Here is a 14,934-nt window from a genome sequence, read left to right on the forward strand (position 1 = left end):
GCTGGAATTCAGAGTCGAAAGCTCAATGTTTCAGCGACACAATGTCGCCATCTGTTGTGCCTGCAAGGGAAGATTGTTCACTTTAAATGCACAGACTCCAGAATCTGCTTGGCCACAACTGAAATCAGATTTCTATAAAATTGCTGATTCTTTTAGTCTAACTAATTAGTGACATTAAACATACAAAAATATCTCCAGTTTACAAAGTAGGATGGGGGTCGGGGGTGTGTTTGTGTTGGGGAGAGGGGGGGTGGGACTATGAAAAGTTAGGACTTAGGAGTGTATATCAATCTGCAGGAGAGCACAGAGATTCACGATGTAAACAAACATCAAACTGTTCTCTCATTTTTGCTCTATTATCCATAGAAGAAATCTGTGTACAATCAGTTGAAAATTCATATTTTTCAAAAATGATAAACCACTCGTACAATCTGTATCTTCATAAACAATTAAGAAAGAATCTTTTTCACTAATGGCCTCCTGTATCTGCACCAGCTCGATTTCGAAGATGTACGTATTTCCTCGGGCTAAGAAACCGTGTGTGTTTATTGCAAGATTACAAAAAAGGGGATTAAAAGGCAAGAATAACATATGAAGTAAACTAGTGACGACCCCAAACCTAGAATGATCAAACATCATGCTTAGATACATCAGGCATCAATCATCACCATCAACATGTTGGTTAGGAGTTCCAGCAAGCCACCCCCACATGCCGCCTGAGCTCTGCCTCTGTTTTGCATTTAGGGCAGCTTGTTCAGAAGCGGCCTTCTGTCGCTGGAGAAGTTCAAGTTCCTTTTGTAAGATTTCCATTGTTTGTAGCTTCTGTCGCATCTCTGCAACATCAACCTGTAAGTTAAAGAAGCGAGAGTTAGCAGCCGAGCAAAAGTAGAAAACTGAACCGGTTTATACCCTTTCACATAAACCGCATGACACTGACCAACAAAGATCCTGTAGTTACCGATTAAAGAGAAGGGAAAAAATTATGTTTCCTAGATTCTACACTATAATTGGGCCATCTAAACCAATAGCAAATTGCATATTTTTCGGGGGAGGGAGGTAGGACCAATAAGAAATCATATCTTCATAGTGATGGTGAATTTAAGTGTTCGAAAAAAAGAACCTTGTAATGTAACCTAACTGAATCAACCAATTATATATTACTAAAACGACATCTGCTATACCTCATTTATAAAGCAATATGAAATCATACATTTTCTAATTTCTCGTAACCGTTTTGAAAATACCTTAGGAATTACACCTCTACACTAAAATGAAAAGAAAATGAAAAAATTCCCATGTGGAATAAGTAACCTTATTAGAAAGAATAACTGATAATTTTATTCTATAAGTAATGCTATTCATCACTACTAGTGTTTAAGTACCAGTCTGTGGCAATTACATGGCATAAAATGTTAGATTCATTTAAATGCAAAGTCACGTGACTCATTTAAATGAAAAAGTGTAACCACCTAACAATTAGTGCTAGATAGCATTATTCTTATTCTATTAGTTGTAACTGGTAGTTAGTGATGCGGTATGTTGGAGAGATGGAGAGGCAGTAAAAGAGAGATTATTTGGTTACGCATATTCAAACTGACAAGTGATTCTTAGGACTCCTCGTGGAGGTGGCATGTGCATTAATCAAGAAGCACAGCTGGATAAATTACACTGCAAATTTCCCATTTTGGCCAGGTTACTGAAATATGCACTCCTCAAGAAATCCTTTCTCCTTTACCACAGCCAAAATTTACCAAGAAATAAAATATTCATGAGAATCAGCAAAAGATTTTAGACAGCTACCTCAAGTTTGAAACATCTGGACTGCTCAGATGCAAGCTGGCTTCGTACAGATTGGAGTTCCTGAAAATTATGAGTGATTTCTAAAATTAAACTAAACTGAGGAGGAATAAATGTATACTCATACTTTGCTAAACCAAAATTATCTTGGTATTAATGGGGAAAAGAAACCCGAGGAGAAGAAGAGAATTCTGTCCAGTGATGTCCTAGCTTATAACCTCGTTATCTAATATTAATTTCCATCACATGACACATTTTTTTAATTAAAACTTTGGCCAGAACTCACTTAAAACATGATGCCACACCACTCAGGTTGCAAATTCTTGATAAACCCACAAACTCAAAATTTTCCAGAGCATTCATCAAGTACATGTAGTAGACATCTCTCTTTAGAAGGATTATAGGACTAAAAGACATCAAAATAGAGAATTCTGACACTTTTTTCAAGATTTTCTACATAAAAGTAGAACACTAAAGAGCGATAGCAAAATTGAACAAAAAAATAAGCCTTTGTATGCTAGACTCGAGAAGGCCTCATTTTTCCATCACTCTAAGCTCTCCCAAAAAATGCAAGCAAGTTGGTTTTGAATACTTTCTTTGTGAAGCATGCTGCCATCAGAAATCATATTTGACAGTAAAAAAAAATTCATCTGATATGGTGGTAAGATGAGACTATTTTATCAATTTCATATCTGAACACCAGTAACTGCAGAATGTTCTCTCCTTTGGGATTGAACATAGCTCCCGTTTGGCCCCATTCTCCTTCTCATTCTCTTTCTCAATCTTATTTTCAACAACACAATCTTCCATAAAATAATATTACACGCAAATAAAAAACTTTTCATTCTTTTACAACCACATTTTTCAAAAAAAACACTATTCCAACCATTAAAATTTGGAAAGAATGTGGGCCAAACGGGGGCATAATGAATATGCACCTCACAAATTTAGGTCATTTCTTCAAAAAAAATAAAATAAAATAATTTTGTCAAACACAAATCTCTATGGCATAATACATGCACGTAAAACGCTCATATTTTTATAGATGAGCTGGAGCCTCTCTGGCCAGCAAATTTACTGGTGTGATGCTCTCACACTTGTCCAACTCCCACTTTTGTCAAGAAATTCGTGCAAGAACAATTCCAAGAATAGATATATTCGATCAATATATCTACGAAATCAATAAAAAGAATAAATTTAGAAGAAACCACTACATAACAATGTGAAACTATTGTACATACTGTTACAATTTAATAACTCGATTCTTGTTCATGCATAGAGCAGAAAGACATTTTAGCCCTTGTTACCTTAAATTTAGCTCACACAGCACTAGCAAAATGGATTGGTGAAATTGCCAAAAAGGTTACCTTGTATAGGTCTGTGCTGCGATTCTCAGCTTCCGTCAACTCTTGCTTTAGCTGGAGGGTTTGCATTTTCTCCTTACTGAGAGAGGATACTAGTTCTTCCTTTTCTCCCTTGAGGGCTGCTAAGAGACGCTCATTGGTTTCTTCAACCTTGTTGACCTGTAACATAGGGATTCATATGTCAAAAGTTCTTCAAAGGTTTTTGTACAAGGAAAGGAGGTTTATGATATTATATTAAATACTCCATTCCCATTTTTTTGCAACATTATCTACAGTACAAAATTAGATAGTAAATTTTTCGACACCATATATCATATTAATTTAATTCATTGATATGGGGAAAAACAGGTGATTGTACTATGTATGTAGTTTAATAATCTATTTCATTATATGATAAAAATTATGAAAGTGCATGCTGGCATTCCAAATGTATTAATAATATAAATAAATAATTGACCAGTTTAACAGAAGGACTGCAGCCAATTTTTGTGGGTGGAGTACTTAAACAGTATTTTGCAACCATACAAGTATTATAATGAATGTGTAACACTCAAATTATCATTAACATTGCTAGTCAATAATTAGCGCAAAAGGTTTTGCCTTGTCTATGAGTACATATAATAGATAGTAAGGAAAAAAAGTAAATTTGTGTATGCCATTAACCTAAGTATCAAGACAATAACTATGGTACAAGTACTTTATACAAATAAATCCAAGAAAGCAAGTATGCAACTTTCCGTACCATTGGCTCTGAATCAACATTGTCCATAACAATTTCTCTAATTTTTCCTTCTTGGCCGATCGATTCCACATCTCTGGTAGCATTTGTAGCATTCTGAATGGCTGAAACACTATCAGGTACTTGTGACTCCATCATCTTTGATTTAAAAGTTGATTTGTGACTTGGTTTAAGTACATTGACCTATTAGCAGAAAGTAAAGCCACATTGAAGCATTAACAAAGGAAATCAGCTTACAGAAAAGTTAAACCTAAAGGGAAGCTCATACCTCATTATTGTACCGCCCATTATATCCTCCAAAAGAAACCAGGATATCTTCACCATTGAAGGAACTCAGGACCAAACTTGAGCCCTATACAAACATGGAAAGGCAGGTACCATTTACTGGTTATCATTCACTTGTAATTGAAGTAATCATAAAAAATCACCATATATGCAGGTGCAAATACGATTTTATCCAATCCAGTAACTGTTAAATACCTTTTTAAGTATAAGTTAAAACCAACATCATCTTCCTATATGTGCACATGACACAAGAAATGAACTTTTAATACTATAAAGTTCTCTCAGTGAGATGCATCCAATACAAGTTTATCAGAAGTAGCAAGTTTTTTTCTTGGGCTGTCAACAATGGGGCTCCCTTTGAAATATATTAGCTCAACAGGAGAAATATTCGTCAGGTCTGTCAAAACTCTTAACTATGTTTTATTTGACAACAGTAGCAATGTCATAGTTCTTCGTCTTCATAGATCTCTTACAGTTATTGTGTAAGGTTAGTGTAAAGGTTTTCGCTCAATCAAATGGCAGCTTCTTGTTCCAATATTAAGTTGCATGATGTTTTAAAGGTTCAAGTGCTTTTTAAGATTGTTATTCTAACACCTAAGGGCTTGTTTGAGCCACATTATTTTCAAAAAAATACATTTTTCAACAGTGATTTGATATCATTTCAACCACACATTTTTCAATAAAATAATATTATACGCAAATCTAAAACTTTTCCTTATTTTTTAACCACACATTTCCCATTGATTTGACATGAATAATGCATTTTTTTCCAAGAATGTGGCTCAAACATGGGCTAAATCATTGGTTCCTGAGCTTCTGACAATATAACTGGATCTTCTCATTTCTTCTCACATTGTTACACTTGTGCAGGCACAACAGATGGCAATGATTGTAGTGTTACGGATCAAGGAATAGTTTTCTTGAAAGATTCAAGTCACTTTCCTAATTTAACATGTAAACTATGTCCAAGACAAAACGTACCAATTATCTAGATTGCTTAACTTCGTTTCCCTCTCATTGTGTTATACAGGACAAAACAGGTATACAGCTTGTGTATGCTATGGAAAATGATAGACTTTATGGTCCGACTGGAACTGCTTGTTTTGTTCCAGGTGTTTCACTTCTAGCCTATCCAGTCTCCAATCGAACTTAAGAGTGGATGTGGCCATCTTGGAACCATGTTTGTCATCCTTCAAAGAGAAGGATATCTTACTTGGCATAACAAATGGGGTTCACCATTAATTTTTTTTATGCGAAGATATTTCTTTCACTTGATTTCAATAAAACAGCTTTCATTGTAAAATTTTGAAATCGTTAAACATCATCTGGTTCCATTTTGATCAATAAATGAAAGATTTGTGGCTTCGTTCTGTCTTATTCATAATGATGTGTGCGAAAAGTAAAACCTAGAATCACTAATATTTGTGGTGCTCTATGATTTGCCGAACTTATGGATGATTGCAGTGAGGTCACATGGGTGTATCTGCTAAAAAATAAGTATCAAGTCAGTCAACTTACCCATCTTCCATAAAATGATATGCTCAATCAATTCGGTAAATATCCATATTCAAAAGTTCAGACAACGGAAAAGAAAATTTCAACGAGTTATCTCTTAGTTCCAAAAAGGAGGGATTATTCAACATTCCACATGTACTGTCACTCTTCGACAAATGAGTAGCAAAGAATATAAATTTACATCTAGAAGTTGCTAGAACTTTGCTTTTACGAATGAGAGTACCAAAAACTTAATGGGCAAGTTATGTCAAAAACTTATCTAATTAATTAGCTAATCTCTAGATTTCTAGGTTTTAAAAGTCCATCAAAAAACTCAAAGCAATAATTGCAGTCTCAATACAGCCTATTTAATTTGAGTTATAAGTTTTCCTTCATTTAAACGCTTTGGAAATCTTCCCCCTAAAGCATTTGGGTGCATTTCCTTGACAAGATCAAACTTGATCCTAAAGCACTCAAGTGTAGGTTACTAACAATACACCAAAAAAATGGGGTACAAGATGCTAATTAAGAAGGGATATATTTTGTCTAAACATAGAAAGGAATATGTTAGGATGAAGATTAATCATGAATTGGGAGATTTTTCTAGAGATCCATCTGCTGACCAAAAAATGTAACAGCTAATTGTTGGAATGTTAATTTATCTTACCCCATACCAGATCTAATATTACCTATACATTTAACGTAATCAGTCAATTTATGGACGCACCAAAGGAAAAATACTTGGAAGCTGCCTACCAAATTCTTAATCATTTGAAATCAGCACCAGGGAATGACACGTTATATATTAGATAACGTGGAAAATATGAAGTGGAAGTGTATACTGATTCAAACTGGGTCATGGCGATCACTCATCAAAGGTGCCCACTGGTTTACACATTTTGTTGGAGGTATTCTTATGATATTGAGGAGCAAGAAAAAATCCAGGGTGGCCAAATCAAGTGTTAAAGCCAAATTTAGATCCAGTAACAGGTGATACGCAAGATTCTCCACATAAAGATCATTTTGTCAGATTTAGGAACAAAGTAAGAAGGTCCTATCTATAATGTGAAAATAAATCTGCAATAAAGAAAGCACACAATCCTATCCATCACGATCGAACTAAAGACAAGGAAACACACCAACAGTTTATTACAAAACTCGAAAGTGGAGAGATCTGTATTCCTCAAGTTTGCAGATATCCTCACTAAGGTTTAACAGTCTCCTCTTTCAAGTTCATTATACACATGCTGGGAAAGAAAAACATTTTCAAGCCAACTTGAGAAAAGTGTCGAATTTCTGCCATTTTATAATCTTAGAAAATTTTATTCTCTGTGTTTTGTATTAATTTTATATCTTTCCTTTGGTGTTCGCTGCCCTTAATTGTATTATGTAAATATGTAGGGTGTAATTAACTATTAGAATTATGCCTAGAGAGATTTGGTAAAAATCGTAGAAGTAGTCACTCACCGTAAAATTATGCCTAGACATAATTCAAGAATAGACTAACTAGTAACTACTGTATATATACCTATGTGGCCCCAGTAATTTAGAATCAACATCAGTTTTTAATATAATTGCATTATAAAAGATCACCCAATGAAAAATTTAACTGCAGCTGAATCAGAAAATCTGCGAGGATGTTACATCTGTGCTATAGAACAACATATTATACAGTTGTAAATCTTCCAAGCCTTCCCTATTGGAGATCACCACATCTTTAAACATTCCAGATTTTATCATATGCTTATTATTATCACCCTACCCCAATTCATCCCGCTATCAATGGTACATAGTTGAGACTCTCTGAGGGATCACTTAAAACAAGACTTCAATAGTTCTTACATAACCCCCCTCTTGCAACACCATGATGGAGAATCTATCAACAATTTAATCATATAATTACATCTGAATATGATATACAATTAGATCATTAGCATATTATGAACATATTTATTAAGCAGTAATTATTGTCACTAATTAATTTTACTAGATATCAAATACCTCACTAGCAAGAGGAATGCGCCCTTGAAATGTAGTTACAACTGACCAGACCAACGTGGACATGTTAAGGACAACATTTTCAGAGACACCTACAAAAGAGTTAGAGAAAAATAAGGAATATGGAAAATCTCACTAAGTAGCACACGTGATTTAGGAGCAACAATGGATATAGATAACTCTGTATTTTCTCAAATATTGCAAAAAGTAGGTTTATCAACGAGTTAACAGTCAATAACTCATAATCTCTGTAACAAGAGCCAACTTGGAACAGTATTGACAGATAAAATTCTCGAAGTAAAATGAACTCTTCAATAACAAGTTTTTACATTAATGGACATCTGAGAATCAACACTTTTGGAAGAAAAGCTAGAGCAACCTTGTATAAATTAATATGATTTAAATACAAAAATAAATCAAGAAGAAGACTGAAAAAATAAGAAAAATGAAAACGAGGGCAAATAAAAGACAGAAGCGGACATGCCTGCAGGAATGATACATGGAGAATTTGCTAAAAGGTAATACCCAGTGCGAAGGTTCCTGACTCTGCAGAATCCAGGAACGGACACAGCTCACCCCTGGAAGCAAGAAGGTTGCTTCTGCAACTTAGAACCAGGAATGAAGCAATCTCATTGTTGCCCAAGGCCAATCCTCTTAACACGTCGAGAAGCCAGCAGTACTCTTTTTATTTATTATTATTATTATTTTTTTTTATTTTTTTTGGGTTGGGGTGGGGGGCACCAGAGTTCAAAATGGAACACAGTAGGAAATGTCGAGAAGTAATTGGAGGTGACGTTACTCTAGCACAATACTCCTCTTTTCCTTTCTTTCCATATCTAACTTTGAAGTTTTTTTATCTTTCAGACCAGAATATTTTGTCATTGCACTTCTGGTCCCATTGTCTTATAAAAATAAAAAGCTAACACAAATCACGCATCGGCATAGCCACATTGTAATAAGCAACAAAACATGAGTTTGAACTCAAGAAAAACCACTTCATGACAATCAAACCTATTCGATTGATCTCTCTCTACGAACCTACTGTATTCTAAAATCTCTTCATCATTATTTCACAGTTGGATAAGATCTAGGATTGAATCCTTTTTTTGTAAGCTACTGTTATTATATAGAAGCTACAAACAAGACTAAGACTCCGTGCAGATCCATTGTCCAATAGTTCATCAAAGGCATAATTCTCAAAAGAACCACAGTTATCAAAGCAAAACTACATTTCAAGATCTTGCTTATTTGTATTCTTTTATATCATAACCACAACAATTAATACAGGAGAATTAATGCTGTATTTTAGTTGAAACTAACAAGGTTGTTATCAATATGCACGCACTCTGAATTGATTCGTAGTGTTTTCAGCTCACGACTCTCTTAGTACATACAAAGGCTCATGTAAAGGGCATAAACCAAGAAGTCTCAACATAAAATGATGGCCAGCAATCATTCTCAAAGTTGACAACTAATTAAGGTATCAAATCCATACCACTCTTATTGTCACCACCACCGACAAGGAACCAATTCTCTCCAACTGTGACACCAGCATGACCAGCACGAGGACTTGGTATCTCACCCTGTTGAGTGGGTCTGGACCATTCCATCTATGTAATCAAAACATGACAGAAACATGTTGAAATTTTTGTATTCTGAGTAACGAGAAGTTAGAACTTAAAAGGCAAGCAACTAATGGAATGAAATTTTAATCTCACAGTATGCAGATCAAGAACATGAAGATCGTTAAAGCAGGTTGCATGTGAACCGCCACCAAAGATAAGAAGGTAACGTTCTGCATGTACTGCAGCAGCATGATCAGACCTTGGAGAAGGAGGCACTCCCCTGAAAATCACAGACATTACCACAACTAATATATAAATGACCCTATCAAGTGAAAGAAAGTGACACAAGCTAAATTCTCCTCGATCAAATGAGAAGGAAGAGTCAAAATGTTGATTTGATCATTTGATGAGCCATAATGGTTTTCCATCACTAACAAGCATGCATGGTAAGGATGAAAACATATGAGCACCAGCAAGCTGTTCACATACTCAACCATAAACACATTTGATTGATAGAGCAGAAATACAGTATTCCCCTGAAAAAAAGTAGCTCAATGGCTTCAAAATAAAAGCTACAACCCAAGAGCCTGATTCTATAATTCTTCTGGAAAACAAAAAAGAACTTACAGTGTGTCCATTTCATCCCACGTCATGGTTTCCAAGTCCAAAATATGCAAATCATTCAAAAGGGATCTCCTTGCATCTTGTCCACCAAAGATGACTAGGGTTGAGCCAACAGGGGTCCCTGACTGCCCTCCACGAGAAACCTAAAAAGAATAAACATTAGACATTTTCGAGGATAATAAAATCGTAGAATTTTTTCATCAAGCAGAAGCATGTCAAAACATATCTATTTAGAATCATTTCAAAAGATAAAATGAATAAACATGATTGACTGGTGACTGCTCCGGTAAATTGACAAGAGTACTAGTTGTAAAAGATCTGGACTAGAATCTAGCTTGGATAGTTTGCAATGGATGTAGCTGTCGCCTGTTGCTTATTAGAATGAGATGAAGAAAATGCTTGCTTCCTTAAAGTGAGGAACTTGAAAGCATAACAATGAATTCGAAAGATTATTGTTAGATAACAGATTGTTACCGGTGGCTTTCCATAAGTCTTCAAGGTCGACCAGGTACGAGTTTGCAGATCAAACACCTTCACTGTTGTAATAAATTAGTTAGGTATTGAGAAGCAAAACTAAACCCACACCAGGCTTGTCTGGAAGGCAATTAAGTAAAATCCATTAAATTAATCATTCTGTGGGGGAAAAAACTGCAGAAAGAAACTTCAGATCAAAAATAACTTTATGCTTTCAGCTTTGCAAAAGAGAGCAATAGTATTGAGCAAATTTCAAAACTTGTGCAAATTGATTTTCACATCAAATTAATAAAATTAAATACTTAACATCTCAGATTACATATTTGTTTATGATAAAAATGCACCAAATAAGGATCATAAAAATATTTGAGTTCAAAATCCAACTCTCTTAGAATGATAGCATCCCTAAAACACACTGAATTTTTTACACTTCAGCATTACAATCCTCTTCGAAAGAATAGTTAACAAAAAAAAAAAAAAAAAAAAAATCATCTAATTCATACACACGCCGCACCCTTCTATCATCAAATCCCTATGACCACCTTTCATACACAACAACCTTTGAACAACACAAAACACAAAAAGAATTTATCTAGACAGCAATCAAGGGTGAATTTTTCCTCTTTTTAGCTCGTTGAAAAAAAAAAGGGAAAAATCTGAACAAATGCATCAATTAGTCCATCTTCTTTAATTTTTGTTTTCAGTTTAAAAAAAATTAAAAAAAAAAAAAAAAAAAAAAAAGAAACTAAATACATTGTTGCGAAATCAAACGAGGCACAATGTCAACCTTGTAAAGTTTCAGAAGGATCCTTTGTATGTCCCGCTATTGAAAGAAGCTTATTCCCGTCCCATGGTATCTTCAAGGAAAAATGTGTTGCAATTAACATGATAGTAGAAAAAGTATCCAGTCTAGAATTTCCATGAGATGATGGATCGTGCAATTATAACGTATAAGTCGTTAGCTGCTATAACTGTGCTTTTCATTGGATAACCTAGACAAACAATTTTCAAACTAACCAAGGAATGACCAGCGCATGGAATTATTGCACCCTCAGTTCCTGCTTGAACTTCAACTTTAGACCACATCCAACTTCTCAAGTCCAGAACCTACAATGTTCCTCAAATTAAAAATATCATAAGACTGATGTCTTCAGCAAGCTTAAAGCAAAGAGAGCTGAATTTAAAGAATATAAAGATCTCCCACAAGTCAGCGTAGGTAATGTAACTGGAATTCCAAAGACGTGACACGTGGAGTAATAGTATTCTCAAATTTTCTATAGCATTTAAAGTTACAGCCCAGATTGCTGCTGCACAATACAGAAAGAGTTCTTGATATGTTGAATATATCAGACAAATGGAAGCCTAAACTGTCTGAAATGTGGTATTCTACAGACTAAAATGCTGAGGCATGCATATATGACATCTGAGTATAAGTATCGTAATTCCAATACCTGGAGATCGTTTAAGTAGCGTCCATTGTGGTTTCCACCAAATACATACATCTTATCATCTATAACTGCAGCTCCATGCTGTGGGTATAATCAGGCTCTATTAACAAACTAAACAGAACATACAAAAACCAATATATTTTTAGAAAACGAAGGGAAAAAATGAAGTACCAATACCTCATATCGGCCTTTTGGACGAGTGCCAGATACTGGGGGTGCAACCCACTGGTCATATACACTAACTACACCAAGACCTTCAGACACAACATCTTTATCCTGAGTTTCTGAAAGGTAGCCGTTTTCAGCAGGAATAGTCTTAGTCTCAGGAAAAGAATTTTCATTCTCTGTGACAGTCTCAACTTTTGGATGATGCTGTGAACCAACACATATAAGAAAATTCAGTGAAAGAACAATGTTTAATTCGATACAGGAAATAATACAGACGCATGACAAGTTAGATATCTACTATTCATCTCATTCGCTTCATAAACTTATGTCTGTTTCTTCCTCTTTTTGTACATAGTTGTAAAGATAAGATGAAACAGGTAAATTCATTGATTTACAAGTCCCAAGAAAGTATCTTTTTCCTCGATTAAAGATAAACAAGGAAATAAAGAACTCGTAGTAAAGATGATGTGATTTAGAGCAGTATGGAACATTAGTTGATATCAATCAAACGAGAACGTAAACATAGTAAAACATCAGAATTCAGCAGCATAAACTCTGAATAAACGTCTAACACGAGGATTTCATATAATATTGACAGAAAAAGAAGCACAAGTTCACACCAAATCTAGTGAACGAGTTTTATTGGAAACGATGAGAAATGATAAAAGAGAAGTTTATAGCAAAAAGCTTGTACTTCAAGAGATTTAATAACAGCTTTTAAACTTCTAAGGCATATAAGCACTGTCATGCAGAAATTCAGATTTTCCACCAGAAGTTTGGATTGTTTAAACTAGTATGCATAAATAAGTAAAAATTCAGACCTCCATAATGAGTGTCAGTGAATCAATAAGGTATCAAAATCCCACACTTTTACCAGAATATAGTGTTTTAAACCTACAACTGCAATACCTGACAGTAGTTAGGGAACTCAACAAACAGTTCACACAGTCAATTCAAAACTAAGTCAGGCACATAAGTGTCCATATATAAAAATATCAACTTCGTATGTCACTACATAATGTTGTCATTTTCATTGCTGGTAAAAAAAGATTCCAACCCATGACATAAGCAATGGGCCCCGAACCTCTGCCTTAAAATTAGAGGGGGTACCCGGTAAAATATGCAACTCTTTCTCTAACAAAGTATATTAATTAACAATTCATACACAAATTTTGTTTATCAAAATCTTTCTTACATAGCTAGGCGACAGTTTCATTAAAAAAAATGGTGAAAACTGTTTGAATACCAAATATATTCTTAAATGAATTAAGATGTTTGTGTGTTAGGTTAAGGGCAACAAAAGAACATGTACTAAAACTCTGAATCTTTTTGTTGGTCCTTTTCATAAGGAAAAATTGATACACCAGATAGTATATTGCTCACCTTCAACAAACTACCAAAATTTAAATCAATGTAGCAATCCATGAGATAGGGTACAGACAACATTGTAGGATTACAACAACAAACTAAATCTTATTTCCAAAAATAATAATAATAATTTGGAGTTGTCTACACATATTGCCCACTCTTTTTGGTCCATTTTTACATCTACTTGAAGATCCAATGCAATCAATTGCACTACTCCATGTTAATTTGGTGAACTCTCCATCTTCTGACATATTCTATTGCTATTCTATCACTCTTATGGCGATAGCTTCTTTTTAAATCTATACAACACGCATAACCATCTAAGTTAACACTCAATTTATCCTAAATAGGTAACACCATCCACTTGTTGTAATATGATATCATTATTATCTTATCAAATCTAGCAACATCTCTCTTAACCTCATTATTTCTTAATAATGAAATTTTGTCCTTCAACAACCCAAAACCAGAAGCATAAATATAACAGGTCTAATAATCGTTGTGTAAAAGTTCCTTTTAACCTTATAGGGATCTTCATATCACATAGAAATCTAACCAGCTCTATTCATATGCATTTTCCTCGGAAAAAATTATCTTTCCTTAGTTACAATCAAGCATAAATACCTAAAACAATCACTCTTTAGGACTACACAATCACCAATCATAACTCTACTATCATAAATGTTCTTGCAACACAATCACTAAATATTCTCTTTGGAAAATTCCATCATATTCCAAAGTACTCCAACGTTTCAACTTACAAATTAACCCTCTTTTATTCATATCTACTAAACCTATGTGGTGGAGATCAATATAGGAATAAGTAAATCAAAGTTTTAAATTGAGTTTAATTCTGATTAGATTAGATAAGATTTGTTTTGATATTTTGATATTATTAGGAGTTTGTTTCCTTTTTAACTTGTTTTAGTTATTACCCTATAAATAGAGGGGCCTTATTCATTGTAATTCACAACCTTGATTATATGAACAAAGATTAATTTTCCTCATCCTCAATTCTTCTCTTCTTGGATTCCCTCTCTCTGTGTTTTTTCTCACTATGTCATTAGCGAGTAACATTCACGAAAGAACCTCATCTAGTATATATCTTACAAGTTCATCCACAACTAAAGGGAAAAACGCTAAGGACTTCAAATAATATTTTGAAGCAAGTCTACTAATCATCTCAGGCTCAAGATTGCTCCATCATGCAATTCCTTAATAGCAAGTCTACAATGATACGAAATTCTCTAATTATTTCACACTCAAGATTGCTTCATCATACAAATCCTTAATAGCAAGTCTACAATAATACGAAATCCTCTAATCATCTCAAACTCAAGATTTCCATCATACAAATCCTTAATTTAATATATGTATTAGATTTTATTTTTGCTCTAGCACCCATCATGATTAGAAAAGGAAACACTGTTATACATCAAGTTTTCATAAACTTAATGGGGCCACATGATTCCTCGTTAACATGGACAAAGAATGAGATAGGCCAAAATTTTCTACCACTGCCTTAGTTTAAGCACTAAATTAAAAGAAAGTCCAAAGCCAACTAAAGACATTTACCGTGAGAAGATAGGATACATCCATTTTGCATCTTA

At 34.3% G+C, this 14,934-nt stretch overlaps 1 protein-coding gene across 1 annotated transcript in view; it reads right to left on the reverse strand.

Annotated features, from left to right (window-relative positions):
• Positions 1-310: 310 nt before the first annotated feature.
• The window catches only part of LOC111408070 (acyl-CoA-binding domain-containing protein 4-like), a 25,020-nt gene continuing 10,396 nt past the window's right edge, over positions 311-14,934 (reverse strand). The window contains exons 5-18 of the mRNA XM_023037839.1: positions 11,966-12,160; positions 11,792-11,869; positions 11,358-11,447; positions 11,128-11,197; positions 10,341-10,402; positions 9,870-10,009; positions 9,396-9,522; positions 9,173-9,287; positions 7,681-7,769; positions 4,169-4,252; positions 3,904-4,083; positions 3,165-3,320; positions 1,801-1,860; positions 311-846 (exon numbers count right to left, since the gene is read on the reverse strand). Coding sequence (XP_022893607.1) covers positions 658-846; positions 1,801-1,860; positions 3,165-3,320; positions 3,904-4,083; positions 4,169-4,252; positions 7,681-7,769; positions 9,173-9,287; positions 9,396-9,522; positions 9,870-10,009; positions 10,341-10,402; positions 11,128-11,197; positions 11,358-11,447; positions 11,792-11,869; positions 11,966-12,160 — 1,635 coding nt within the window. The 3' untranslated portion in view covers positions 311-657. The remainder of the gene's footprint in view (positions 847-1,800; positions 1,861-3,164; positions 3,321-3,903; positions 4,084-4,168; positions 4,253-7,680; positions 7,770-9,172; positions 9,288-9,395; positions 9,523-9,869; positions 10,010-10,340; positions 10,403-11,127; positions 11,198-11,357; positions 11,448-11,791; positions 11,870-11,965; positions 12,161-14,934) is intronic.

This window comes from Olea europaea, chromosome 13 (assembly GCF_002742605.1).
Source record: "Olea europaea var. sylvestris chromosome 13, O_europaea_v1, whole genome shotgun sequence".
In the NCBI taxonomy this organism is placed as follows: domain Eukaryota; kingdom Viridiplantae; phylum Streptophyta; class Magnoliopsida; order Lamiales; family Oleaceae; genus Olea; species Olea europaea.